Source organism: Corvus hawaiiensis, chromosome 5, assembly GCF_020740725.1.
Source record: "Corvus hawaiiensis isolate bCorHaw1 chromosome 5, bCorHaw1.pri.cur, whole genome shotgun sequence".
NCBI classification, from domain to species: Eukaryota; Metazoa; Chordata; class Aves; order Passeriformes; family Corvidae; genus Corvus; species Corvus hawaiiensis.
The window spans coordinates 23,723,301-23,748,806 of NC_063217.1; the positions used below are offsets into that span (position 1 = coordinate 23,723,301).

Consider the following 25,506-nt stretch of genomic DNA (forward strand, 5'->3'; position numbering starts at 1 on the left):
ATAACTGAGTGATAATTAAGATTTAGTAGAGATTTTTATCTCTTCTTTCCAAAGCTCAGGAGCCAGGCACCTGGCATCCTACTGCAATCCTATCCAGTTAATCTGAACTGGTAGGTGGGAGCCAGCAGTGTCTCAGCATCTTTGGACATCAGGAAGCTCTCCCACAGCTTCAATTTCACTGTTTCATCTAGCTACCACACCTGGTTTGTGCTCAGTGAGCCACCTCAGTGAGCGTTAAGGATCACATCCTCTCACCAGTTTGATCACCTCACAGCTGTCATCACAGGACTTTGCATTTCCATTAAGCCATAAGTATAATGACACAACTCCACATCACCATTGAAATGACACATGAAATTTAATAACACAGAAAGAATGAGAAGTTTATTAGGCTTTCAAATCCAAGCACAGCAAATTACTAGATGTCTCCTATCAACAAACACCATTAGTTTAATCAGTAAGATTTTAGCAGAGAAGTTATTTCCCAGGGAAAATTACTCTTTTTTCCCCTGTGTGATGATCCTCAGCTAATTAAATGAGCAAGGTAACAGGTTCAGTGGAAGCCTGGAGATAAAAGGGGGTTCACCTCCAAACATCAAGTTTCTAAGTATTAGGAAACAGGAAAAACATGCAAACCAGTATAGTTTGATAGGATCATAGCAGCAATGTTACAATATTATAAAAAAATTAGAAAGTACAGGTATTAACTATGAATTTGAAGACAATGAACAGCAAATTCTACGAAATTATGACTTGGCAGGTATCTCTAGGCAACTGGTCATGGTTAGTACAGCAAAGGAAGAAGAACATTAAACAAGGACTAATGGATTCAACTTTTCAGCACTTACCCAAAAAAATCTCTCTGTGATGAAGGGAAAGACTTCCAGGAAAGGAAAACAGGCTAAAGGGGTGCGGATATTCTACCCTTGACATCTACTCTACCAATGTACTGGATGGGATTCAAACAAGAGTTTTCTTCTTTGTATTATTTAATTAAATCCAAGAAAGTTGATCCCTGCAATATTAACCCCACAACATCCATGTCAGATAAAAGACTAAATGTGTACCTTGGCAGCCTGATGACACCCAACCAACCACTATTCTTGTTACTTTCAAATATAGCTTCCAATGGGAAAAGTCCAAAATAAATGCAACCTAAATATAAGGTCAATCACTACAAAAATTTCTCTCTCTCTTTGTTGATGATGGGCAACTACAGATGACTTCTGACTACTTGGATGACTCAAATAAGCAATAGCAATATCTGTATGTATCACAATTACATTTTGCAACAAACTAGGAATATTGTAAGAAGAAAGAAAAAAATATTAACAGAGTTTAATACAAAACCATCAAGTTAGTCATTCCTACACTCATATTACTAGTAGGTGTAACATCACTCTCCTACTCAATTGCTTCCCTGGATACTGGCAGATTAACGCTAATAGCTGCCCTCAGGTTAGCCCAGAATAGGGCACGCTTGCTCCTCTCCTTCGGCCACTCCAGGTAGGTGCGCTTTGCCATGAGAGCTTTCAGCTTGTGATACCTGGCAGGGATAAGGTACGGAGGGATTGGCTCCAGTAAAATGAGGATTAAGCTGTTGGAATTCTCACTGAATAACTTGTGATGGGCAAAGTACAGCTCATAGTGACACCACTCACTCTGCACAAAGTTGGGAGACAACACAAAGATCGACTTGTAGCTCTTCTCAATGCAGTTAATGATGTTCTCCACAATGCTCTTGCCGGGGATAAAGTTTCTCTCGTGCTGGCACAGTTGTACGCAGCCCTCCCCCTTCTCCAGGTTCGGGATCAGCTCGTTCTTCACCCACAGCGAATCGCGCTCGCTGTAGGAAATGAACGCGTGGAACTGCAGAACGGTTCCCGGATCTCTGGTGGGGCTGTGCCAAGCTCTGCGCTTCGTCTGCGTCCACTGCCACGTCATCCGCACGTACCACGGCACATCCAGGTAGATGCACAGAAAGGCCGCCGCAGCCACCAGCACCAGCGTCAGCAGCAGCGCTGTCACAAGCAGGAGCGTCGTGTTGCAAGCCAGCTGGCTCAGGTGGAAGTCCTTGAGCTCCGTTCCTCGCAAGCCTTCGGGGTACTCGCACACGTATGCCGCCGGCCAGCCAAACAGCTTCCCCCCGGACTGCCTCTCCAGGCGGATAAAGGCTTGCAGCTCGCACGAACACTTGAATGGGTTGTGCCCGGCCTGCAGCTCCCTGACCCTTGGGCAGCTCCGGAAGAAGTCAGCAGATGGGGTGAGGATCGAATTCATCTCGATGTTCAGGAACTGCAGGGATGGAAAGTCACTGCACCCTGGCAGGTCAGCCAGCCTGTTCGATGCCAGGTTCAGCTCTTCCAAGGATTTCAGCTCCGCCACCCCCCTGGGGACACTGCTGATCTGATTGTTTTGTAGGCCGAGTTTTCTGACGTTGACTGGCAAGCACTCAAACACAGCATCCGCCAACTGATTGGAGGACAGGTCCAACTCTGTCAGAGACTCAGCCCACTGGCACTGCATGGCAGCACCACTGTGGCGCAGCAGGTTGTTGCTCATGTCCAGATGTTTCAGTGATTTCATACGGCTGGTCATGAAGCTTACCTTGGGAAGGCTCTCAAATTTGTTCTTCTGCAAAATAAGTGATTTCAGATCCACGAGAGTGCCACAGTTCTGGAACAACTCATCTGTCAGGGCATTGTGAGAAAAATTTAAATACTCAAATGAGCTTGTTCTATTGGGGCAAAGCATGTGTGGCATATATGCATCATATATTGTCAAACTGGCAATATTCATCTCTGAAAACTGTCTGTATAGAATCTCCTGGTTGAAATAATAAACCTTATTACGAACATGCTCCAAAGTTAATGCTTTCATGGAGCCATCCAAAGAGATTAATTGTTCCACAGAGCTTAATACGGGCAGAAATGCATATTCAGTCAACTCCTCCAATGGTCCCCGAAAAGTCAAATTTCTCACAGTCAAATGTTCCACAGGTGAATACCAAATAAGCATGAAAATTTGCAGGATGATAGCCCATTGTAAGTCCACAGCATCAAGCATGAGAGCTGTTGTCTTGATTTTCTTCAGAAGCATTAAAGGAGGAGAGGGGAAATCTTTGTAGCTCAAGGTATATCTTATGTTAACTATTTTTAAGTTTTCTGAAGTGCTCATTCCATCGTACAAGAGGGGAAAACTGAAGTTTTGGTTTGCTGCAAAAGCAATGTGGAGGTTCCTTGTATTCAAGACTGTCAGACTCTGAGGCTCGTAGAGAGAAAAGTTTCCCAAGGTCAGGAAGACAGTGTGCAGCTGCAAATGTTTGATATACCTGAAGTCTGACCTTCGTATCATCGTAGCACTTAATCCAAGGTACTCCAAATGAAACATGTTCCCAAATTCCTGACAGATGGGCAGGGCAGTAAACTTATTGAAAGAAAGATCTAAATGTCTAAGATATGCAAGAGTTAGACAGCAAACTTTCAAAATGTTATTATGAGATAAATCTAAGTATTCTAAATTTTCATTAAAAATAAAGACACTAAAGTCAAGCACCGTAATTAGATTATGAGAAAGATTTAGTACTTGAAGGTCAGAAAGATAGATAAATTCTGAGATACTAAGTCCAGATATCCTATTATGTGATAAATCTAATACTTCAGTACGGACTGGAATGATTTTTGGAATGTTAGTTAGCAAACTGCTTGAATAATTTGCAATAAATTCATCTTCTACAGTTGGCTGGATATTATTCCATAGTGTGAATGTAAAGACACAAGTAAAGACATAGATATTTGTGAGGGATTTCATGCTATCCAGCTTTCCAGCTTTATCTTGTTTTTTTACAGAAACACAGAAGCATATCATTGTTTTCTGTTCAATATGTCTCACTGATGAGTCCAGCCCTACAAAAAGAAAACACATGGAATTTGATGAAGCTGTTGAATGGTTGAAGTTGCTTTTTTGTTGTGAAAATAAAATTCAATATAAAATCTATGTAATAAAATATTACTTTTATGTATTCTTGTTTTAAGTTCTTATCAATTGTCCTCTCTCCCATTCTTTAATTCTAATTATTGAGTCGGTCAAATATAAATTAATTCCCTTATAATGGGTGGGATGCCAGTGCTATGTTAAAAACTCAAAGATGTTAAGAAATACAAATTTCTCAACAATTATGGAAAAATACGAAACTGGTACAAAGTGACATCAATGAATTTACCAATAAAGGAGAACAAAACAACCTCTCCATCTGCCGTTTCTGTACATCCCAAGTTCACACACATTTGGGGACAAAACTCCAATAAAACCACCCTCACAGGAACTGGTGCAAAAACAACCTCATCACTCAAATGATGCTCTTCATTACACCTCAAAGACCCTGGACACTGCCATGCACCCTCTCAGGGCCAGATTATCCGATTTGTCCTAGCACAAAGACATAAGGGTCCATTTTTCCAGTAAACCAAGGATTCTGAAGAGGAATTATACTGGTCCATTGTATTGGGTTTGCATGGTGAGGTTTTGGTAGTGGGGGGACTACAGGTGTGGTTTCTGTGAGAAGCTGCCAGAAGCTTCCTCTGTGTTCCACAGAGCCAGTAGCAGCTGGATTCAAGGCCAAGCTCATCCACAACATTAGTAGTGCCTCTGGGATAACACAGTGAAGAAGGGAGAAAAAAACCTTGGGGAACAGCAACTGCAGCTGGGAGAGAGGAGTGAGAATATATGGGAGAAACAGCTCTGCAGACACCAAGGTCAGTGCAGAAGGAAGGGGAGGAGGTGTTCTGGGTGCTGGAACAGATTCCTCTGCAGCCCTTGGTGAGGCGGCTGTGCCCTTGCAGCCCATGGAGGTCCACAATGGAGCAGAGATCCACCTGCAGCCCATGGAAGACCCCATGCTGGAGCATGTAGGCACCTGAAGGAGGCTGTGACCTCATGGGAAGCCCATGTTGGAGCAGGCTCCTGGCAGGACCTGTAGACCCGTGGAGAAAGAAGCCCATTCTGGAGCAGGTTTGCTGATAGGACCATGACCTCATGGAGGACCCATGCTGGAGCAGCCTGTGCCTGAAGGACTGTGCCTTACAGAAGGGAAACATGCTGAAGAGTTCTTGAACAACTGTATCTAGTGGGAAGGACTCACTGGGGAACTTTGTGGAGAACTATCTCCAGTGGAAGGGACCTCAGGATGGAGCAGGGGCAGAGAGTGAGGAGGAAGAAGCATGAAATAACAAGTGATGAATTGACCACAGCCCCCATTCCCTAACCCCCTGTGCCATTGGGAGAGGAGGTAGAGCATTCAGAAGTGAAGCTGAGCACAATCATGAATATTGTAATGCCAGTCTGACCAAAAGCACACCAGTGGTAAAACCACACCATGACTGGACTATGTATGAAGCAGTGATACCCAAAATCTGAAAGAAAACACTAGACACTACCAAAGACTCCAGAATTTCCTAGGTGTCCTAGGAATTTTCCTATGGTTGGAACTTGACGAAGAACCTCTCTAGAAACAGTGAGGGACAATTATTCTAGTTCTAAGTATCAAAAAACCCAGAGAAAAAAAGATTCTGTGGATATGGTCCACAGTATCTGGTCATCCTTTCAACAGCCTACATGGATTCGGAGAGGCATCAGTCCTATTCTGGAAAACCATGACCTGGGCATTACTCTCCTGTTGCCAAGAATTAAACAAAACACACAGACAACATGAAGCATAAACACCTCATAAACAGTTTCAGAAGACAAACATCCCCAGTTTTATTTTCTGCTCTGATTTTTTCTGTTAAAAACAAAAACAAAAACAAAAACACCGAAACTTTTAAAAAGTTTTAAAATTCTGTCCCTGTGTAATCTTTTGTTAAATAGAAACCAGAAACCTATTTTTTCAGTTCTAGGTTGTAATGTGTGTTAGTTCCTCATAATTTAACTAACTGATATCAAAACTCAACCCTTCCCCTCCAAGTCTCCTATCAGACATAATCAAGTTTCCTCTTAACTAAGTAAAGCAAAAATATATCCAATTAACATCACCGAAATCAATAAAAGAATAAATCACTAAAGTATAAATTTCTACCTCAATTGAATCCAATAGAGAGGTCAAATTATTCCTTCAGAAGGTTATATTAGGGTATCTGAGGACACAAAAGAAATGAAGCTGGGATGGTTGGTCAAAGTACAGAGTCAACTGCAAGACAAAACAAGACAAGGAAATCTGACCCAGTTCCTTCCAAGTGCTGTTCTTCAGAGTCCAGGCTGATAAACAATCTAACTCTTGAATCAAATAAACTTTGACCTAGAACTATCTGGAGGAACTTCCTCCTGGGCAAAAGGGATGTCAGGAATAAAGCAAGAACTGTTCTGAAGGGAGAAAATACTAGAAATATATTCTCTGTCCATAGTGCAGCACCAGATGAGTTTTAGTTTACTGTACATGCTATGCTGGGCAGTGCAACAAGGGATGAGCCACACTGTATAGCCCTGAAGAGTGCCACAACGAGTAAAGCAAATACATCTAGCAAAGCAATATTAAGGATCAAGGGTTGTACCTCCAATGCTGTTTTAGAATCTTATTAAATTAGAGCTGGCTGAGAATTAAAACTGCCATACCAAATGATTTTTCTCCCTTTCCTCTTTGCTGAAATTCAAATGAGCATTTTCACTGAAACTTCAAAATGCAAGAGTATCTTCCGGAAGCAAAGAAACACCAGCACCTGACATTTGATGAAGTCAAAGATATATGTATATATAACAAAGAGAAAAAAATTGTAAATAATGAAGCAAATATAACCCACCTGTTGTGCATGGAATTCATCTCCAAGTTGAAGAACCAGCAAAAATCTTCCACATAGATGGTTAGCATCCTCAAAACAGAATTTCAAACATATGTAACCTTCAAGGTAGGAAATCTCACAAGATGCTAATTGCTCAATAATTGCCTACCTCAGGAAGTAAAAAAAACAAACAGGGCTTTTTAAAACAGGCTATATAATTCTAAGAACTAATGAAATTTCCTTACCATGTGGGTGTTAAGAGCACAATGAAAGGAAACTTTTAACAGTTCAGGCTAAAAGTGCATTTACTTCCGTAATATTTACATAACTGCGCAGTTTAGGAGGAAATAAACCTACCTGCGGTATAGAATATTTCCCTTGGAAAGACTGTTTAAATAATTCTGCATTGCTGATTTCAAGTCTGCTTTTGATGTTACACAGATGTTCTAGAAATCCGTCAACTGCATCTCCTCTTTGCACACACAGAAAAGAGGAAGCAGAACACTCACTGCCAACTTCTGCTCATAGCAAGATCTCTTGCAGAGCTCTACCATGCCAAAATTTTTTGCTTATCAAGGAGAGTAATTAACATAGCACCCTGACAGATGACAAAAGTTTATACCTCAAAAGCTAACAGGGGCAAACTGGCACAGTTAAAAACCTTTACAGGTCAATCATCTTTACACTAGAATGGTTATCAAGGATATCTCACGTTGTGGCTTCCTCCAAAAAAATTTTATAAAAAATTAACAGAGAATATTCCCTATGACAAGACAGCTGTAATGAAGCCACAAAGAATATGACAATATAGGGCAATCTGGGGCTGAAGGAATCCAATAAAGCAGCCATTCACTTAGCATTGTGAACAGGGCCATGAGCCTGGGAGAAAATCAAGAGCAGACAGTGGGTGTGTTGTAAAGGCAGATGTAAATAACTTCCCTTTTTGGGCTGGGATAGAGTAAATTTTCTTCCTAGTAGCTGGTACAAGGCTGTGTTTTGCATTCAGGATGAGGACAATGTTGATAACACACTGATGTTTTAGTTTTTCCTGGGTAGTGCTTAGTCCTGTGCTCTGCCAGCAAGGAGGTGCACAAGAAGCCAGGAGGGTGCATGGCCAGGACAGCTGACCTGAACTGGCCAAAGGGATATTCCATCCCACAGAACGTCATGGTCAGTATAGAAACTGGGGGGGTGTTTTGCCAGGAGGACTGATCCCTGCTTAGCGATGGGCTGGGCATCAGCCAGCAGGGGATGAGCAACCATACTGTTCATCACTTGTTTCTCTTGCATTTTATTCCTCTTTCTCTCATTTTCATCATCATCATCACTATTATTATTATTACTATTACTATTATTATTATATTTTACTTTGTTTCAGTTCTTAAACAGCACTTATCTCAACCTGCAAGTTTTACTTTTTTTCTGACTCTTCTCCCCAGTGGGGGTGGGGGATGGCAGGGAAGTGAGCAAGCAGCTCTGTGATACTCCGATGTGGGCTGGGGTTAAACCATGACGATAACCAAAATCAACACTTCACTCCCATAAGCCTCCAGACTAATACAACAGCTAAAGATTCAGCTAAAGAAGCTGAAAAGCATGAAACTTTATTCCAGATAGCAGTGCTAGCTACATTTCAAACTAGCATTAGATTCCCTTGAAACTCTTGTTTTGCAGTTACATTTCCAATTTTGTTTAAAAATTTAACCCTTTGTTTTGCTGAAAGAAAATCAGCATTTTTCATTTTAAGACTGATGATTGAACTGAATTGAAACTATTCTGCTTTCCTTAGTGCAGGGAACTGACTAATATGCTACAGAAAATTCTGGGGCATCTGTGACCCAAGACAAGACCAAGCATCATGAATGTTTCTCAATAAGCAGCAAGAGTGTTTGCCAGCTGATACTGTCTAGACTTCAAGTTAAAAGAGATGCTCCTATTGCTAGGCACTAATCCATGATACTGAATAGAGTTAGGCACTTGTTGACAAAACAATGATATCACAATTAGACAAAACACTGGCAGCTTTACTTCCAATATAATTCACAAAAAAACCTTTGCTGCATGGATAAAATCAAATGCACCATCAACTTTCATCAGAACTGACTCTAGTGCACACACAGCTATTAAAAGCACTTTTTAGTTGTAGTACATTTAATTTTCTTACCACCCTTCTTTAAAATACATTCAAATAAACAGTTTGCCATAAAGAAAAATTTGCAATTAGTTAAAATAAAACTCATACTCCTGAATACCTCTATTAAACCATTAGGAACCTTTCATAATCTATTTTTACTAACCAATTCAACAAAGTTTTGTTTGGGGCTGGTTTCAGTCATTTTTTATGATAGGTAAAAACTAAAAGCAATGTATTTCTGTTCAAGCATCTTGAACTGTACCAGCTACATACCATCTTTTCCATAGTCAGCTCACATACATTCGTGCAGATACCTTGTTCCATTTCTGAATTTTATACTGCTGGGGTTTTTTGCAGCTTTTTCTACCAATGTTCACAAAAAGACATTTCACGCTTCTGCCTGTATGTCATCATTACTTACTCAGAGAGGAACCACAGCTACACTTGGCCGAGTATCAAAAGCTATTCAGGACCAGCACCGTGCCAAAAGTGTGAAGAATCTCTCTGACGAGAACCGCAGAAGTGAACTTACATGTACAATTATTAAAGGTTTGCAAAGCTGGTGTTTGGTCACACCAAGGACTTCATGTTTAACTGCAATTCTCGTTGTCACCTGTGTGTCAAGTAGGTGAAACAAAGTCTAAATGCCACCACAAGTCAAAGTGAGCAGAGACTGTATCACATTCATGCTCAAGTCTACTTTGTTTCAGTATAAACAGACACAAGGATCAAAACTATGGAAATCAAACTGATAACCCAGAGCCACCTCGCAGAACACACAACTTTCTCACTTATTGGTTATAAATACTGCTTTCTCTTGACGAAACAGTGACTACAAATGAGCATTATAGTCAATCTTAGCAAATATTTCCAAAAGAAAAAACAGACTAACCAAAGCCCTGAATAAAAACAGGGGTTTCACAGAGGTTTTGAACCTTCCCCTCAGCAGAATCTCCCACAGAGTCCCATTATTTTCCCCTGAGTGCCTTTCCTTCCTCTAACCCTCTGCAGCTGAAGATGCTTTGTAACATTTCTAAATCTAAAGAAGAGCTGAGCTTTCAGCAGGGCAACCCACATTGTGTCAAGTCTCCCAGTCTGCCATAGTTCAGTTTCTTTTATACTACACACTACTTAAATATACATTAAAACTTTTACACTTTTATACTTTCATTTCATTCTGCACATATTTTAGGTTTTGGAGGGTGTTTAACTCCCATGTTATCAGTTTTGTATGTTGATATTTTTATGTATGTAAAAATAGCATTCCTGCTAGTCACTGAGATGACTAATCAAATGCCAGGAATCTGCTCTGATACAGTATCTGATATCAGAAAACATTTACACACTCCCTTTCCCTGATAACTGGAGTGCTGGAGCAGTTACAGATTTCAGTGCAGTACCAGTTGCAGGCACACATCCCCAGGCTGCACAGAAAAGAGTAGTCCCTTTCCAAAATGCGCAGATAAAGTGGCAGATGTGCTGTGAGACTACACCTGGCCCCAAGAACAGGAAAAATTTCTTCATGGATTAAAGCTGGTTTTATAGTAAGGGTTGAGATTATGACAGAGGCTGAAATAATTGTTTGAAATATTCTAATAACACTTGAGAAACTCATTCTTTCTTGTGGAATCAGAAAAACTAGCTCTAATAATTCATTGCACGTTTAGCTGTTTTATCAATTATTTGGCACACATCATGGAAAAAAAGATAATAGTATGTGGGCTTCTGGTTCCAAAGTACGAGTTTTAATTGATGCCCATGCTCATCAAAAGCCACCCTTTCCAATTTATTCACTCAAGGATTTTGGAATCCAGAAACCGGTGATACTAGAGAACTGTAATTATATACTATTGCTTATCATAACATCAGCTACATTCCCTGAGGTCTCATAGTTCCAAGTTCTTTCCAAAGTGGCAAGGAAACCTTGCTTGCTTTGCTAAAACCTTCCACTCCTTGATTTCTGGTGATGGCTATGGCTCCCACAGGAACAACAGGAAGGATTCTTGGTGTACTCTCTGACTTTCAGAGGGTTTCTCTGTCCTCCAGCCAACAGAAGCCAGATGAATTCTTAAGGTTACACAACAAGGGGTTATTAACTGTATTACAGAGGTTTCAAGGGCTACTGGCTCAGTTTTTTCCTTCCCCCTCTCAGGCTCAGTTTAAAGGCATAGAAAGGCACAGGAATTAATTTCTGGGCATAGGCAGCGATATAGGATACACGTCATAAGGTCACCCCAAGACACTGGCCTAAAACTCTGAGGCTTTAGAAGAAAATTTTCAAGCAAGGCTCCACATAATCCAGTTGTCCCTGGTTGTGAGAAAGGAATAGGCAAACCAAGCTAAGTCTGATGATCTTCAGTTTTCTGAGGGTTAAATGAGTCACACACTGAAACAGTAGTTGGAGGGGAAGGAGGAAGCAGAGAAAACATTAGTTTCCACAGTCCTGAATGAAATGTCTGCAATTTGGTAATAGGTGTGTTATATTAATTTTGAGGCTAAGTGGGGTGAGAGAGCTAAAGGTGTTAAATTTGACCTTTCCTCTACAGGTCATAAACAGTCACTCACAGTTTAAGGCTTCAGGTCAAGAAATCTCAGCCTACTAAGACCTCAGGCAAAAAGAAGCATCAAAATTAAAACTTTTTGCTAAAAATGGAAGATAAAAATAAGACAAAATGTAAACATTCTGTACTACATGAGGATTTCATCTTAATATGCCTTCTCTCATATTCATGTTGAAACACATTTTTGAAGGGAAACTTCCTGCTTGATGGTCATTTAGGTCTGGTATTTCAAACAATCTTCCCTTGTTGGGGCAAAGAGGAAGTTTGCTGTCATCATCTTTAGCAGTTGTTAATGTTTATCTGAGCTTAGCCATACTTTTTTGAAGCCAAAACAATATAAGTACAGACAGAGGAGCCTGCTATATTTCTATAAAGGAAAGCAAATATTGTAAATGTAGTTTGTTTTTCTAACTCAGCGAGTAAGTCTTACCTGCTGTCCCAAGACCTGGAAAATTTTTTCAGGCTGTGACTCATTATTGACTTTCTGATCACAAGCCATAGCTGTGCTACGAGATACTGCTTCAGCTGAAAAGGACAGATTCTTTTAATAATAAGCATAAAGTAAGATGTATGGACGAGAAGAAAAAAGCAGAAAGCTGGGGGGGAAGCATGATTTAGACATGTCAGGAGTTTCTCAAAACATAGACAACATGACGAAGGCAGTTCTGTTACTGCAGATGCCCTCCCACTCCCTCTGGTCAAGGTATCTCTGAGGATCAAAATGGTACCAGGGCTCTATGGGTATTAGAGCTCTGTCAGTTCACTGCTTCTCCCTTCCTGCAATGCCAAGCTATGAGCCCCAAAAAGTGAAGTAGCTCACCTTTTTATTTTTTTTTTTTAAGGAAAAAACCCAAAACCTTTCTTCCTTGCTCAGTCCTTGTTTTTGGCAAGTTCACAAAGTTCTGTATCTGGGTCCTATCCTTTAAATCTTCACTGAATCTGAGCAAAGACTATTTGAAAATCATTTTGAGCTCTGGACTTCAGGCATCTTCCCAGGATCCTTAATTTTCTTCCATGTGAACCAATTTTAGCAAAAGATCTCCTTTGACAAAGCTGTCTACATTTTGTGATTAAAGCAGGTCTGCAAACTATCCAGCAGCTCAAGCATTCTTCCATGTGACTATACCAACTGTTCCAGATTTTGTTCTGCTGAGAAAAACTCACTACAGTATTTCAAGTCGTATTTCAAAATCCATATTCAAATTAATTTACAATTTGCTATCTCAAGAGAATTGCAATAAGGTGAACTGAATTTTGACTACAGTTAGGAGGTGTGCCAGTTTGGCCAAATTTAGAAATACAGCCTCTGAGAGAGGGCAGTTTACAAACCACCCCCCTCCCCCGGTTCGGGAAAAAAAAACTTTTTCCTCGAAGGAAAGTGAAAGAGATAAAAACTATTTATTTAAGAAACACACAGGAAAAGGATAATAATGCTAAATAATACAATCTCTCGCTGTGGAGAAAAAACCTGGGAAAATGTTAGAGTCCTCCCTTTGGTTCTCCTCCTTCGAGCTGGGACGGGGTGGGCCCCCTCCTCCAGGGGCCAGGGCCCAGGGCCCTTGGTGGAGAACAGTCCCGACGCGTGTTCTGATGTTGAAAACAATCCAGCAGAGAAAGGGAAAAATCCAAAATTCCAGGGAAAAAACAAAGTTTAACTCTCTGGAGGGGAAAAGAACCTGAAAGATGGCTGAACAAGCAAGCAGGGTGCATCTCTGCTCCTCTCCCCCAGCAGCAGAACGCAGAAGCCAAAAAAAAATGCAGAGAACGAGAGTGTGTTATCTCTGTCTGTGTCCTTGAGGTTTCTTTTTCTCTCTCTGCTCAGGCTCAGTTTAAAAGCATGGAAAGGTGTATATATACTAATTCCTGGGCATAGTGCAGCGATAGGGAATACAACTTCAAGTCACCCCAAGACAGGAGGCAACACAGACAACTAGTTAGAAACAAGAATGTGTAACAAAAAGTTAACTACATTGGCAGTGAATGGAAATCATATTTATTGCATCATTAAGAAAAAACAAACGAAACTCCATTGGAAAGATTCTTAATCTGTTTCCCCACACTAGTTTTCATCAGCTGTTGGCAGATTAACGCTAATAGCTGCCCTCAGGTTAGCCCAGAATAGGGCACGCTTGCTCCTCTCCTTCGGCCACTCCAGGTAGGTGCGCTTTGCCATGAGAGCTTTCAGCTTGTGATACCTGGCAGGGATAAGGTATGGAGGGATTGGCTCCAGTAAAATGAGGATTAAGCTGTTGGAATTCTCACTGAATAACTTGTGATGGGCAAAGTACAGCTCATAATGACACCACTCACTCTGCACAAAGTTGGGAGACAACACAAAGATCGACTTGTAGCTCTTCTCAATGCAGTTAATGATGTTCTCCACAATGCTCTTGCCGGGGATAAAGTTTCTCTCGTGCTGGCACAGTTGTACGCAGCCCTCCCCCTTCTCCAGGTTCGGGATCAGCTCGTTCTTCACCCACAGCGAATCGCGCTCGCTGTAGGAAATGAACGCGTGGAACTGCAGAACGGTTCCCGGATCTCTGGTGGGGCTGTGCCAAGCTCTGCGCTTCGTCTGCGTCCACTGCCACGTCATCCGCACGTACCACGGCACATCCAGGTAGATGCACAGAAAGGCCGCCGCAGCCACCAGCACCAGCGTCAGCAGCAGCGCTGTCACAAGCAGGAGCGTCGTGTTGCAAGCCAGCTGGCTCAGGTGGAAGTCCTTGAGCTCCGTTCCTCGCAAGCCTTCGGGGTACTCGCACACGTATGCCGCCGGCCAGCCAAACAGCTTCCCCCCGGACTGCCTCTCCAGGCGGATAAAGGCTTGCAGCTCGCACGAACACTTGAATGGGTTGTGCCCGGCCTGCAGCTCCCTGACCCTTGGGCAGCTCCGGAAGAAGTCAGCAGATGGGGTGAGGATCGAATTCATCTCGATGTTCAGGAACTGCAGGGATGGAAAGTCACTGCACCCTGGCAGGTCAGCCAGCCTGTTCGATGCCAGGTTCAGCTCTTCCAAGGATTTCAGCTCCGCCACCCCCCTGGGGACACTGCTGATCTGATTGTTTTGTAGGCCGAGTTTTCTGACGTTGACTGGCAAGCACTCAAACACAGCATCCGCCAACTGATTGGAGGACAGGTCCAACTCTGTCAGAGACTCAGCCCACTGGCACTGCATGGCAGCACCACTGTGGCGCAGCAGGTTGTTGCTCATGTCCAGATGTTTCAGTGATTTCATACGGCTGGTCATGAAGCTTACCTTGGGAAGGCTCTCAAATTTGTTCTTCTGCAAGATTAATGTCTCCAGCTGAAGCAGGTTGTCACAGTTTTGAAAAAGTAAATCTGTTAAATCATTCTTTAAAAAATTTAGGTATCTAAAGTGACTCTCAGATGAAGGACAAAGCATATGAATCATATCTGAATCAATTATTGACATGTCTGCAATATTCATATCTGCAAATATTCTGTATAGGTCATCCTGTATGAAGTATAAGTCTGTGATTAGAATTTTCTTCGCTGTCAGTGCTTTCATAGAGGTACCTGAATAGTCAAAGTCATAACTTTCAATTTCTGACAGTTGTGTTACACTGTTAATATTGAAGTATTCAATAGATGAGTGCCATACAGTCTGAAAAATTTTCATAAGAGAATTCCATTCCACTGACACATTTGTCAGTGTCAGATTTTGTAACCTGGATCCTTGTCTGAAATTAGATAATAAAGTTACCAATTTTTCTACATTGTACTTTGTGATTTCTGACAATGACAGGCTTTCTGTAGTATTTTGTATCACAACCCAATCAGAACTAGCTTTGGACTGAGGGCTATTTGTACACGGGAGTGCCGGGCACTTGACTTCTTGGTTAGAACCATCTTCTGGAAAATTGTTAGAAGCAGATGTGAAGAGTTCCTCTTCCACAGACAGGCTGATGTGGTTCCAAAAAGTTAATGCAAACAGACACTTGTAAAGAAAAAAGTTTCTGAGAAAGCTCATATTTTGTGTCACACTGCTTTCTGTTTCCTTGAAGATGCTCAATACTTTTCTTAACAGTCCATCTTTGTTCTAATCCTGCTGGAAAACAAAGAAACACAAGCAAAAAGCAGATTGTATCATTAAGCAGCTGTGCAGGAACCATCAGAGAGAGAGATTTTTTTAAGGTTCCAATGTCTCATTTCTCCTTTTGATTCAAAAAGCAATGAAGGTACCTACAATCACTCAGAAGAGACATTCTTTATTAACAGAACACCACTGAAATTTTTATTTGGTAAATATGGTGTATTTAACATATAATGAGTCGGTTTTTTACAAAACATGTCTGATTTCATAGGTGTCTAAAATTTGCTGCTTACAGAATTACTGCTGTGATTCAGTGTATTATGAAGGCTTCCTAAACTGTGTAATATACTTTGATTAGAAAGTACAATAATTGAGGTCAGCACAGTCATCCTCTCCTCAGATTCTCTCTTAAGGGATGTGAACTGGACTCGGAGACTTTATTTAAAAATGGACTTTTGACTGTAACACTTGGTCTGAAACACAGGATGGAGGTTCAAGAGCCTGAATCAAAAGCTGAATGTCTTTAAGCAGCTGAGATTGGATCATCAGTGCTTCTTTTAACTGGGGAAACTGGGGTAAGGGTAGAACAATCTCTATTTATGCCTTGGGGAAGTCCACAGAAGAGTTTACTTCTTGTCTGAGCTTGAGCATTTCCTGAATTTAAGACTCTGAAAGTGGGGTGGTCACATGTCTGGTTTGTCAGGCATACACAGAGAACACCAGACACACACTGGGAATATGTGCAGGCTACACAAAAATATATCAGTTGTAGAACCTCTTTACACAAAATCCAGCCCTGATCTAAGTACATTGACTTCAAACATCTCTGTTGTGAAAGAGAGTTTTATTTAAACAGTTTAGAGGAAAAAAAATCATAACTGTGTGTTTGCTTCGGTTTTCCTTATTAGAGGTCACTTTTTCTTTCTGAATGTAGGAGTTTAGGGTAGCCAGCTTCCCTTTGTTTAAGTCAGCCATTGCGAACACTGTCTTAAATCTCCTTTTAGGTATTGCATAAATCCATTGGACCGCCCCTCTAAAACAGGAACTGGTAAGAACTTGGTTAACACTTTTACATGTGTAAATCTTATTTAAAGTTGTTTTCCAGATTTCTAGTATCTTTTTATTTCCTCTTCTTTTCCCTTCCCTCCCATTAATTTTAAATCATAGTGTTGCTTGAAGCTTCCCATAGTACTTACCAATGATTGCACTGGCCTTCAAGTTTCCTTTGCTATTGAAGTGGCTAAACTGTGAGTTTATATTTCTAATGACTCCACAATGAGACAGTAGCTATCACCTGTGGGACTGATTTACAGCTTCAAGGACTACATTCTCTGCACCATCAACCATTCCACAAGCTTTCTCAGAATTACTGGGTGCAAAATACACGTTCCACTTGATCTAATAATACAAAAAAAAAAAAAAAGAAAGAAAGAAAAATAAAAAGAAAAGTCCACTGAGTACTTTCGTAAAGAATGCGTGAAACTAAGGTTGGCAATCAACTAGAAATAGTGGGGTAATATGGCAGAACTTTTCCAGCCTTTTTCCAAATTTTCATTTGGAAAAATTATATGCATCACTGCCCTCAAAAGGCATTTGGGCATCCTCACTCCCGTTCTTCTGATTGTTTGGGCAACTCTACTAATGTGTGTATGTAGCTTCAAGAGGAATCTGAAAAAAATCTACCTTTAAATCATTATTCCTTCATGGGATAAAATTTCAGCAGTATCCATGGACTGGATGCAAAAAGGGTATGATTCTTCTCCATGTGTTTTGTTTTCTTTCCCATTCATATATCCTAGCATTCAGTCAAATTATTTATGAGTGCCTTCAAACTTTCTTTAGAATATCATATGAAGCAACACAAGTAAAACTTTTATAACACATAACCTGTGATTTGGGGGCTAATACTGTAGAAGTTATCCTTTATAGTCATATCGCTTTTAATTCAGAAGTATCCTCATGTCTTCAAACTTGATAAAAAAAGCTTAATCAAGAAAAGCAATTCTTGAGGAGGGTAGGCAAGCCAAGAGCATAGCTAGAAAGTGTCCTGTTGTTTAAAGAGTGAGGGGAGAGACAAAAATTGAGGTTCTAATTGTTTTTCCAATATAAAATTGGTATTATCTGACGAAACTTCCACACAAGAAATATACAGAATATATTTAGCTAAGACAGTTCAGTATTAAGGCATGCACTTCACAAGTTACCAGAACAGCAAAAAAAACTAGTGTTACAAACATGCCTTTCACAAGGATGAAACATATGATTAAGTTAGACCCATTCATGAACTGTAAAAAACTATTGCCATCACTCTGCCTCCCTTAACTATGGGTGTAGGGCTAATAAAAAGAGACTGCTATTTTGACAGTTTCTTTGGATAAATGTTCTGAACACAAGCAACTTACAACAGAACAACAACACAAGCAACATCATTGCTTACCCATACACTCGAAAGAACATCATACCCCTGCTATGGAAAACAAGGCTCATTTTCAAATAAGATGCAGAATATAAGACAATTCTAGCTAACTAGCAACAGCATAAAGTCAAGAAAATGAAAACTTTCTCACCAGAAATCCCTGCTCTCCAAAAAAGCAGAAAATGTTCTCAGGAGAACACAAAAAGAAAACTTCCCGTAACTCTATCCTGTTGAGTAACAACACTTAGGAACGCCCAAATTTTTATATAAGTGTTTGTGCCATCTACTGACAGCTTGTGAAATGGCATTTGCTTTTCTCCAAATGTATTTTCCACATACAACATTACTGTGATAGCCCTACTACTCTATTATTATTGAACTTTGTGTTTTTATGCTTTGAAATACAGGAGAAAAATTAATCTTTTCACTGACTTTCTATCTTCATTAAATTAACATGAAAATAAGTACTTCTTTTGAACAAGAAATTCAAACACCTTCCTATCTGAACTTAATAATGATCTAAGTCTATATGCATTATTGTAATTTTTTGTGCATTTTGCTATATCAATTTAGCTGTCAGGCTCTTATCAAGGCTGGTTTATAAAAGTACTACTTGTCTTAGTTTAATGTCCCTTTAACGGGAATGGAAAAATAATCTCTCTCCTGCTCCAGCAGTGTTGTGATTGGGTTAAACAGTGAACATGGAAACACTGAGTCGGGTTTGGTTTGGTTTTTTTTTAAATTAAAACAGAGCAGTGACTTTGGTACTGAATGCCCAAACACAGGGTTATTGTCCTGGCAAAGACATAAACCAGTCTCTCTTTATTTCTGTATAATGTTGGTCAGAAATTCCACCATAGCTGAGATCTAAATACAGAACTGCCACATTACAACCTACCTTTCTGGGTTTGCATACCGTAACACATTCATGATTTAATATTTCAATGATTCAGGAAACAGAGGAAATAATCTAAAAAAAATACTTCTTCACTTTAAGGCTTATTCTGTAGATTATATTTAATTTCTCATGAAATGAAATGCCACTGGCATTGTTTGTATGCCTACATACTATAAAGACAGATGAACCATATGTTAAACAGCAAAATAAGCATGTTACCATTAATTGCATGCCATTAGCCCTTCAGATTTACTGCTCAGATTTACCAGTGCAATCACTGGAAGTAGATTAATACAATCCGTGAATGTCATGCATACTTCCATGTTCTGTTAAAAGTAGCCAAATGTCTTTCCACCTATATTTATATTTATATTTAAATATATATTTATATTTATATTTATATTTGTATTTATATTTATACTTATCTATTTATTAAAAGGCAGGTATCTTTCCTGAAACCCATTAGAAAGATGACGACAGAGTAATAGCAAATGTCAGTGAAATCTGAGATGGCTAGAAGTGTCCAATCTCTAATGCTTATTTATTCCAAAACCATTTGCAATATTACCACAGTGAAACAATACAAGTGAAATTAAGTACTGAAATTTGAAAGAGAAAAAAATTAGAAAATGCAAGGGTTAAATTCAAAAAAGTAGTTTAGGAAGTTACAAAATTTATACAGCCTTCTATCCAAACAGACAGACATCCACATTTATGTACACATAATGTTAATTTCACCCTGAAGTGATACCTTTGTGTTGCAACAGTGACTAACAATGTCTTGCAGTTCTGTAGCATGCATGGTTATGTACAGAATCTGCAAAATTGACAGTGCAAGATCAACGTTACAGTCAAAATTATCATCTGTCATAGGTTAAACAATCTTCAGCTACCGTGATTCCTCCTAAAACACTGCTCTTACTCTTCCCGAGCTCCACTGAAAAGCAGAGGGAAATCCCTAGGGCTACTCCAGATTTAATTTTCAATAAATATATCCAATATTAATAAATTAAACAGCATTCCCTGACACTTAAATTCTCACTGAAAGACCTTCAAAAGAACCTTATTATGGAGGGATACAAACACTTGTTCTGCTGCCAACTACCTTAATGAGAACCTTCAGAGTCTTTTGCCTGGTTACTGTTTAAGTCACATAGCATGATCGGTATTTGTGAAGCACACTTCTGAGAACTGGGGCTTTATTTTGTCACCTCTTGGAGTCACAGTGTGCTGATTTGCCTCCTCTGGCAAAAGTAATTTCTCTCGTTGGCAGACTAGTCATAGAAATGATGCTATGATGAACCGTGGAATTGCCTTTTACCACTGTGAAGGGCATGCTTCGCCTTAAAATGAAGTGGCAAAAAGAGGAATGGGTATGAGGAATTACACAGAAACAAGAACTACAGGCTGTTGGGAAGAGCTTGAAACCCCTTTGCTCAACCAAATGTTTCACCAACTGACGGGAAATGTGTGCACGCACCCGCCGGCTTCTGTCGGGGGCATTTCCTGTAAACAAACACAGCGATAAGGAAGGTGCCAAGCAGTATCTGAAAAACTACATTTCGGTTGTTTAATTCTGTAACCCCACGGGTCAGTAAGTGCTCACTCTGAGGAAGGATTACAGTTTCTAAAAAGAAAATAATAAATTTTTATGCTACCTCAGCAACTAGATTAATTTAGACTTTTTCTCTCAGAGGGTGGTTGAGCACTGAACCGGCTTCCCCAGGGAAGTAGCCACAGCACCAAGCCTATCCGAGTCCAAGAAGCTTTTGGAGACCACGCTCTCAGGCACGTGGTGTGATTCTTGGGGTGTCCTGCACAGAACCAGGAGTTGGACTCGTTGATCCTGATGGGTCCCTTCCAACTCATCGTATTCTATGATTCTATGAAATTCACCCCTTTCCCGTCTCAGCGCGGAAGCGGGGCTGCCGCCGGCCCTGAAGAAAGCGCTGCTGCAGGCGCGCCCGACGCTCCGGGCCGGCGCGTCCAGCGGGGAGTCCAGCGGCCCGCGCCAGGGGCACTGAGGGCCGGGAATGGCGGCCTGGGCCAGCGCTGGGTCAGCGCAACCTGGAGCCCGGAGACGGCTCGGCAGCGGCGCGGCGCTGCCGCTTTGCAACAGGCGACCGCCTCAGACAGCCGGAAGGAGAGCAAGGGACAAAAGCCACCCCTCCCTCCTCTCCGGGGCCGGCCCGGCTGCCTGGCCCGCTCTGCCTCCTCCCCTCGCTGCTGCCGACGTGGCGGGGCGGGGAAGGGAAGGAGCTGGGGGCGCGCCGGTCGGGGCACTGCTGAGCGGTAAGAAACACGGCGATTTCTGCTTTTTCTGCCGCTTTTGACACGGGCTGCGCTACACAGCTCTGTCCCAGAGAGGAATTTCGAAAAGGGGGAAAAAAAGAGAAGGGGGAAGTTGTGGCCGCTGCGGGCTTAGAGGAGCGGCGCCCCGGCTGCTCCTGCCCTGCCTGTGGCAGGGGGCAGCGGGGCAGGGGGAGCCGCCGGCGGCGGGCGCCAGGGTAGGTTCGCCTGCTCTTGCCGTGCCCGCAGCGTCCCGCGGAGGAGGAGCGACAGCGGGCGTCGAGCGAGAGGGGAGCGCGGTGCCGTCGCCAAGAAAGTTATTCCTCCCTCCGGCTTGGGGACGGCGATTCGTGCCCGAAGGCGGCCGGCGGCGGCTGGGCTTTGCTTTCGAGGCGAGATGAAACTCCTCAGTTGGAGGGTCGGCAGATGCCGCTACCGCCGGCCCCTCAGTGTGGCTGGTCGATGCCGACCGGGCACTGCTCTGCCAACGGTCCGGGGCTGGCCTCAGCATCTCCCTCACGAACTTCCCGCAGAGTAATTGCCTTGGGGCAGAGCTGTCCGAATTGATTTGGATCAGGACAGTGTCACGGATGAGAGGTTGAGTGACAGTGAGCCCAGCTGCAGCACGGCTCGTGTGTTCCGACAGACGCGGTAATTTGCTGTTACGTGCCGTGCTCCTGAAAGGAAGGTTCCGCAGACAGCTGCAGGGACCGTGGCCCGAGTGGTACCCAGAGATGACCCAGTACTGCGAAAATCCGTGTGCACACGTCTGTGTGATCCATTAAAAGCTTAGTCAGAGCTAATGCCCATACAAAATTATGACGTATGTGTGTAAAGCTTTTACAGGTTTTGATAGAGGATCCTCGTATCTCATGATGGAATTTGGTTTACAAATACAAAAACTTTCTTTAGGTGATGCTGCCCATCACATAGTGAGTACTGTTAAAACAATAGCAGTACTTCCCTACACTAAAGCATTTTATAATATTTGCTGTATTTTTAATGGAAAACTGGCAAATGCAAAAATTCTGACTTGTGAATTCATGTTTTCTGAAGATAGTTAATGTACAGTGTAAGCTGAAGTAATACAAGTTGTAGCAACTGCTTACTTATTTATTTATGTTTCTTGTTCACTGATCCTAAGTGCTACTCTTGGAACTGTTTAAGCAAGTGATCTTTCACATTAGATAAACAGGCTGCTAAAGCTATATATGTGTACAGTTCTATAGACTTTAATAAAATATACTCATTTAAATACATGCTTCTCAGGCAAATTTCACCTAACTCCCAGTTATATTTCGCTTTTTGTGTTTTTCTCACCTGTTTTTCAGTCTCTCGTAGAACCTCTATTCTTCCTGACAGGTGCAAACCTTTGAGCCATATTTAATTAATATGAGAGTCAATGAAAATGCCGCATCTACAGAGAGGACTTTACAAGTTTTTTTTATGCCATGCAGCTCAACATATTGCAAGCTCTCTGTCAAGGATTGTCTTCTGAGTGCCAAGTATACTGTTGTTACCAACAAATAAGTGTTAGTAACCACAGAACAGTGGTCCTTTTGGACTCTGGCACTGCCACTCCTTAATCAGCTGCAGAGCTTGCTCTATCTTTGCCTGATGACTGCACAATGGTGGAAAATACCTCCAAAATTACATTGGAAGATATGGAATAAATAAGAGAAAACTGGTTCATAACTTACCAAAAAAAATCAATAACTACCTCAGACAAGCTTACCTTGGCTTCAAAATCGAAGTTTAATCACACAGCTGGAATTTTGGGAGATGGTGAAAAGTGTTGGACTCCCCAAAGTGCAAGACTTTGAGACAAGTGATACAGAAACAGTGTGAGCTATGGCTGTGTCTATGAAATGGCTGTAGGGACCATGGCCTGTCATGTTCACAAATTATACCCCTTCTCAAGCACATGAATATCACCACAGCTTTAGTCACAGAGTGTTATCCTTCCCTCCATCAGTCAGCAGGCTATAGGAACCTGTGTATGTCACAGTGATGAAAGGGAGAGCAAGAGCTGCTTGGCTGTTGCAACTCAGATTACTCTGTTCTGCAGTGGTCTTTCATAAACACCTCATAGTGAATATAGAAATTAACCATGTGGAAACTCTTACATTTGACTTCTCCAGACAAATGAATATCCTTTTACCCTCACCAAACCGTATTTTGGAAAACAAATGCTGCTCTTCGTATTTGAGTGGGATCCTGCAGAGTGAGTAGGGTATTTATAGTTTTATCCTGATACCAGTGCCAGCACGATGCATGTGCCATAGGGGTCCGTGCTTTAGGAGGTCGTACATCGAGGCTGTGTTGTTTTTTAGCAGTAGCATGTGGTAAACACTGTGTATTTTATAGTTACTCAAACGTTTATGGTACCTAAAAGACTTTAGTTTCTATATTCAGAACTGAAGATGTCTGAAGACGTATCTGATGGCACCCCATCTGAAGAAAAACCTGAAGTAATGGAAATGCCCAGCAATGAGGTATTGCCTCATGAATCAGAACCACACCTTGTAGAAGCTGGGATCTTGTATGAGTCTTCACAAGATCAACATGGACAGGTCACTCAGAATGTCAGTGATAGAAAGGAAGGAGACATATTCATTAATGAAAACCCTTTGACTGAAAAACTAGTGGAAAGCCTGCCTTCCAGGGAAGAGACAATTGAAGACATGCCCACCGAGTGCATTGAAACTGTAAGCCTTGATGCAGAACCTGAATTGGAAGAAACACTGCATGAACAAAACAGTCCAGTAAGTAATACTTTCTTTTCTGTAAAAGCCCTCCCCTCCCTGCATTATAAGGACAGACTTTTGTATAATGTACATACTGTTTTTCACAAAAACCTCGGGTGTTATGCAGAAAACCTGCATAGGGGTAAATTAAATTGCAACACCAAGCTTTTGAAAACTAGGAATAGTTTAATTTCGCTTTGCCAGTATGATATTAATGTGGTCTTTGAAGCCTAGTTGCAATAAAACTTGCATTGTGTAGAGATGATATGTTACTGGAGACTTTCTTGAGACAACAGTTTCTTAATATGATTTAAATATGGAATACTGCTAACTGCTTAACACTACACATTACTGTGAAAGGTGTGCAGCACATCCTCTGGCTGTGTTTTTATTAAACTCAGTTGTTAGGAGTTCCCTGTGCACATTGTACTAATTTGAAAACAAACCAATGGGAAATCGCAAATCAGAATTATAATTTAATAGGAAAATTAAAATAAATGCAATAGTTCAAGAACACTGACAGAGTCAGGATAAAAGCCGACACCCTGTTAGTCAAGGTGGTGGTAGCAGTGCAGATGAAGTGGTCCTGTTGAAGCAGTGATCCTGTAGAAGGCTCTGGTCTTCACTTGAAGGTCCAGTGGTGGTTCTTGCCCTCTAGGAATGCAGCAGGTAAGGGCTACTTGGGCTGTTCCAAACCCCGGATTATATCCAGGTGGGAATGCTTGGCTGCTCCCCCTGGGCACAGCATCCCACAGTGGGCTGATGCAATTCTATGAATCCTGCAGTGGGGCCTTGATTGCCCATTAAACAGAGACAGCCCCCCTGCAGGGAGTTATCAGGGATGAGTCATGGTGGGAGATAACAAACACTGCCCCACCTGCTTTAACAGCTTGTGAAGATGATCATAGAATACATACTATTGGTTACATCTTACTTTGTAACCTAGGACACACATCTACTGAATTACACATGTGAGGAGACTTTGGAAGAGAAGCTTCCGACTCTGGCTCCTGGTAAAACCCAGGAATGAGACAGGTTCCTGCCTCTCCCTAATACTATCCCTAATAGACTTGTATGGCTTTATAGGATTGGGTGCCTGAAGAAATATTAGGATGTCTGTAGAGACATCTCTGGAGTTTAATGCTCTTCCAAGAACAGGTGATGTGAACTACGCTTCCCGTTCTGCTTTCTTATGCACAGAAGTCTGAACTCCACATAATACCTGATTTATCATCTATTAAATGCTAGACTTTGTTGCCTGATGGGTTCTTTGTGTTTCTTCCTGCCTTTTGAGAGCAAGATTTTTAGACAGTGGAGTAACATTTTTGTTCTTATAGGATACCGACTCCTCATCTAAAGCAAGTAGATGGGGAGCTTGGGGTACCTGGGGAAAGTCTCTCCTGTCATCAGCTTCTGCCACAGTGGGTAAGTGTTCAATCAGTAAAGCGTATGGAAATAATTTATAATTTTCATGTGTCATTAGAGAGATTAGTGTTGCAAATTAAGGATTTGTAGACAGTTTTGTCCTGATAAACTTGGGAAGCATGATTTTTTTAAAGAGGAAGATGGACCTTCCTAATTATTCATTATGGACAAGATGCTAGGCTTGCTCGTAAAGTTAATGAATTACCTGATTG

At 41.5% G+C, this 25,506-nt stretch overlaps 2 protein-coding genes across 11 annotated transcripts in view; one reads left to right on the forward strand and one right to left on the reverse strand.

Moving 5' to 3' along the window:
• Window positions 1-357: 357 nt before the first annotated feature.
• LOC125326301 (toll-like receptor 1) lies at window positions 358-20,869 on the reverse strand. 9 transcript variants are annotated; one of them, XM_048304438.1, is made up of 5 exons: window positions 20,492-20,869; window positions 20,221-20,339; window positions 16,716-16,917; window positions 14,741-15,534; window positions 358-2,626 (listed from the first exon to the last, which is right to left on the reverse strand). In XM_048304438.1, exons 4-5 carry the CDS (start codon window positions 15,454-15,456, stop codon window positions 1,405-1,407), a joined length of 1,938 nt encoding a protein of 645 aa, XP_048160395.1. In that variant the 5' UTR covers window positions 15,457-15,534; window positions 16,716-16,917; window positions 20,221-20,339; window positions 20,492-20,869; the 3' UTR covers window positions 358-1,404. The 9 variants fall into 9 exon arrangements, with proteins under 9 accessions (XP_048160395.1, XP_048160394.1, XP_048160392.1 ...); XM_048304437.1 differs by lacking the exons at window positions 20,221-20,339; window positions 20,492-20,869 and adding an exon at window positions 18,087-18,184 and having other exon boundaries at window positions 14,741-15,531; XM_048304435.1 differs by lacking the exons at window positions 20,221-20,339; window positions 20,492-20,869 and adding an exon at window positions 18,087-18,184.
• A 150-nt stretch (window positions 20,870-21,019) lies between these two features.
• Window positions 21,020-25,506, forward strand: part of FAM114A1 (family with sequence similarity 114 member A1) — a 32,667-nt gene continuing 28,180 nt past the window's right edge. For both annotated transcript variants that reach the window (XM_048304444.1, XM_048304445.1), the window contains exons 1-3: window positions 21,020-21,125; window positions 23,538-23,887; window positions 25,207-25,294. In XM_048304444.1, the coding sequence (XP_048160401.1) occupies window positions 23,546-23,887; window positions 25,207-25,294 (430 nt within the window). In that variant the 5' untranslated portion in view covers window positions 21,020-21,125; window positions 23,538-23,545. The remainder of the gene's footprint in view (window positions 21,126-23,537; window positions 23,888-25,206; window positions 25,295-25,506) is intronic.

Bases quoted from the DNA above. Each gene is read 5' to 3' on its own strand.
- LOC125326301 (XM_048304434.1), bottom strand. From the start codon at position 3,390: ATGTTTCATTTGGAGTACCTTGGATTAAGTGCTACGATGATACGAAGG.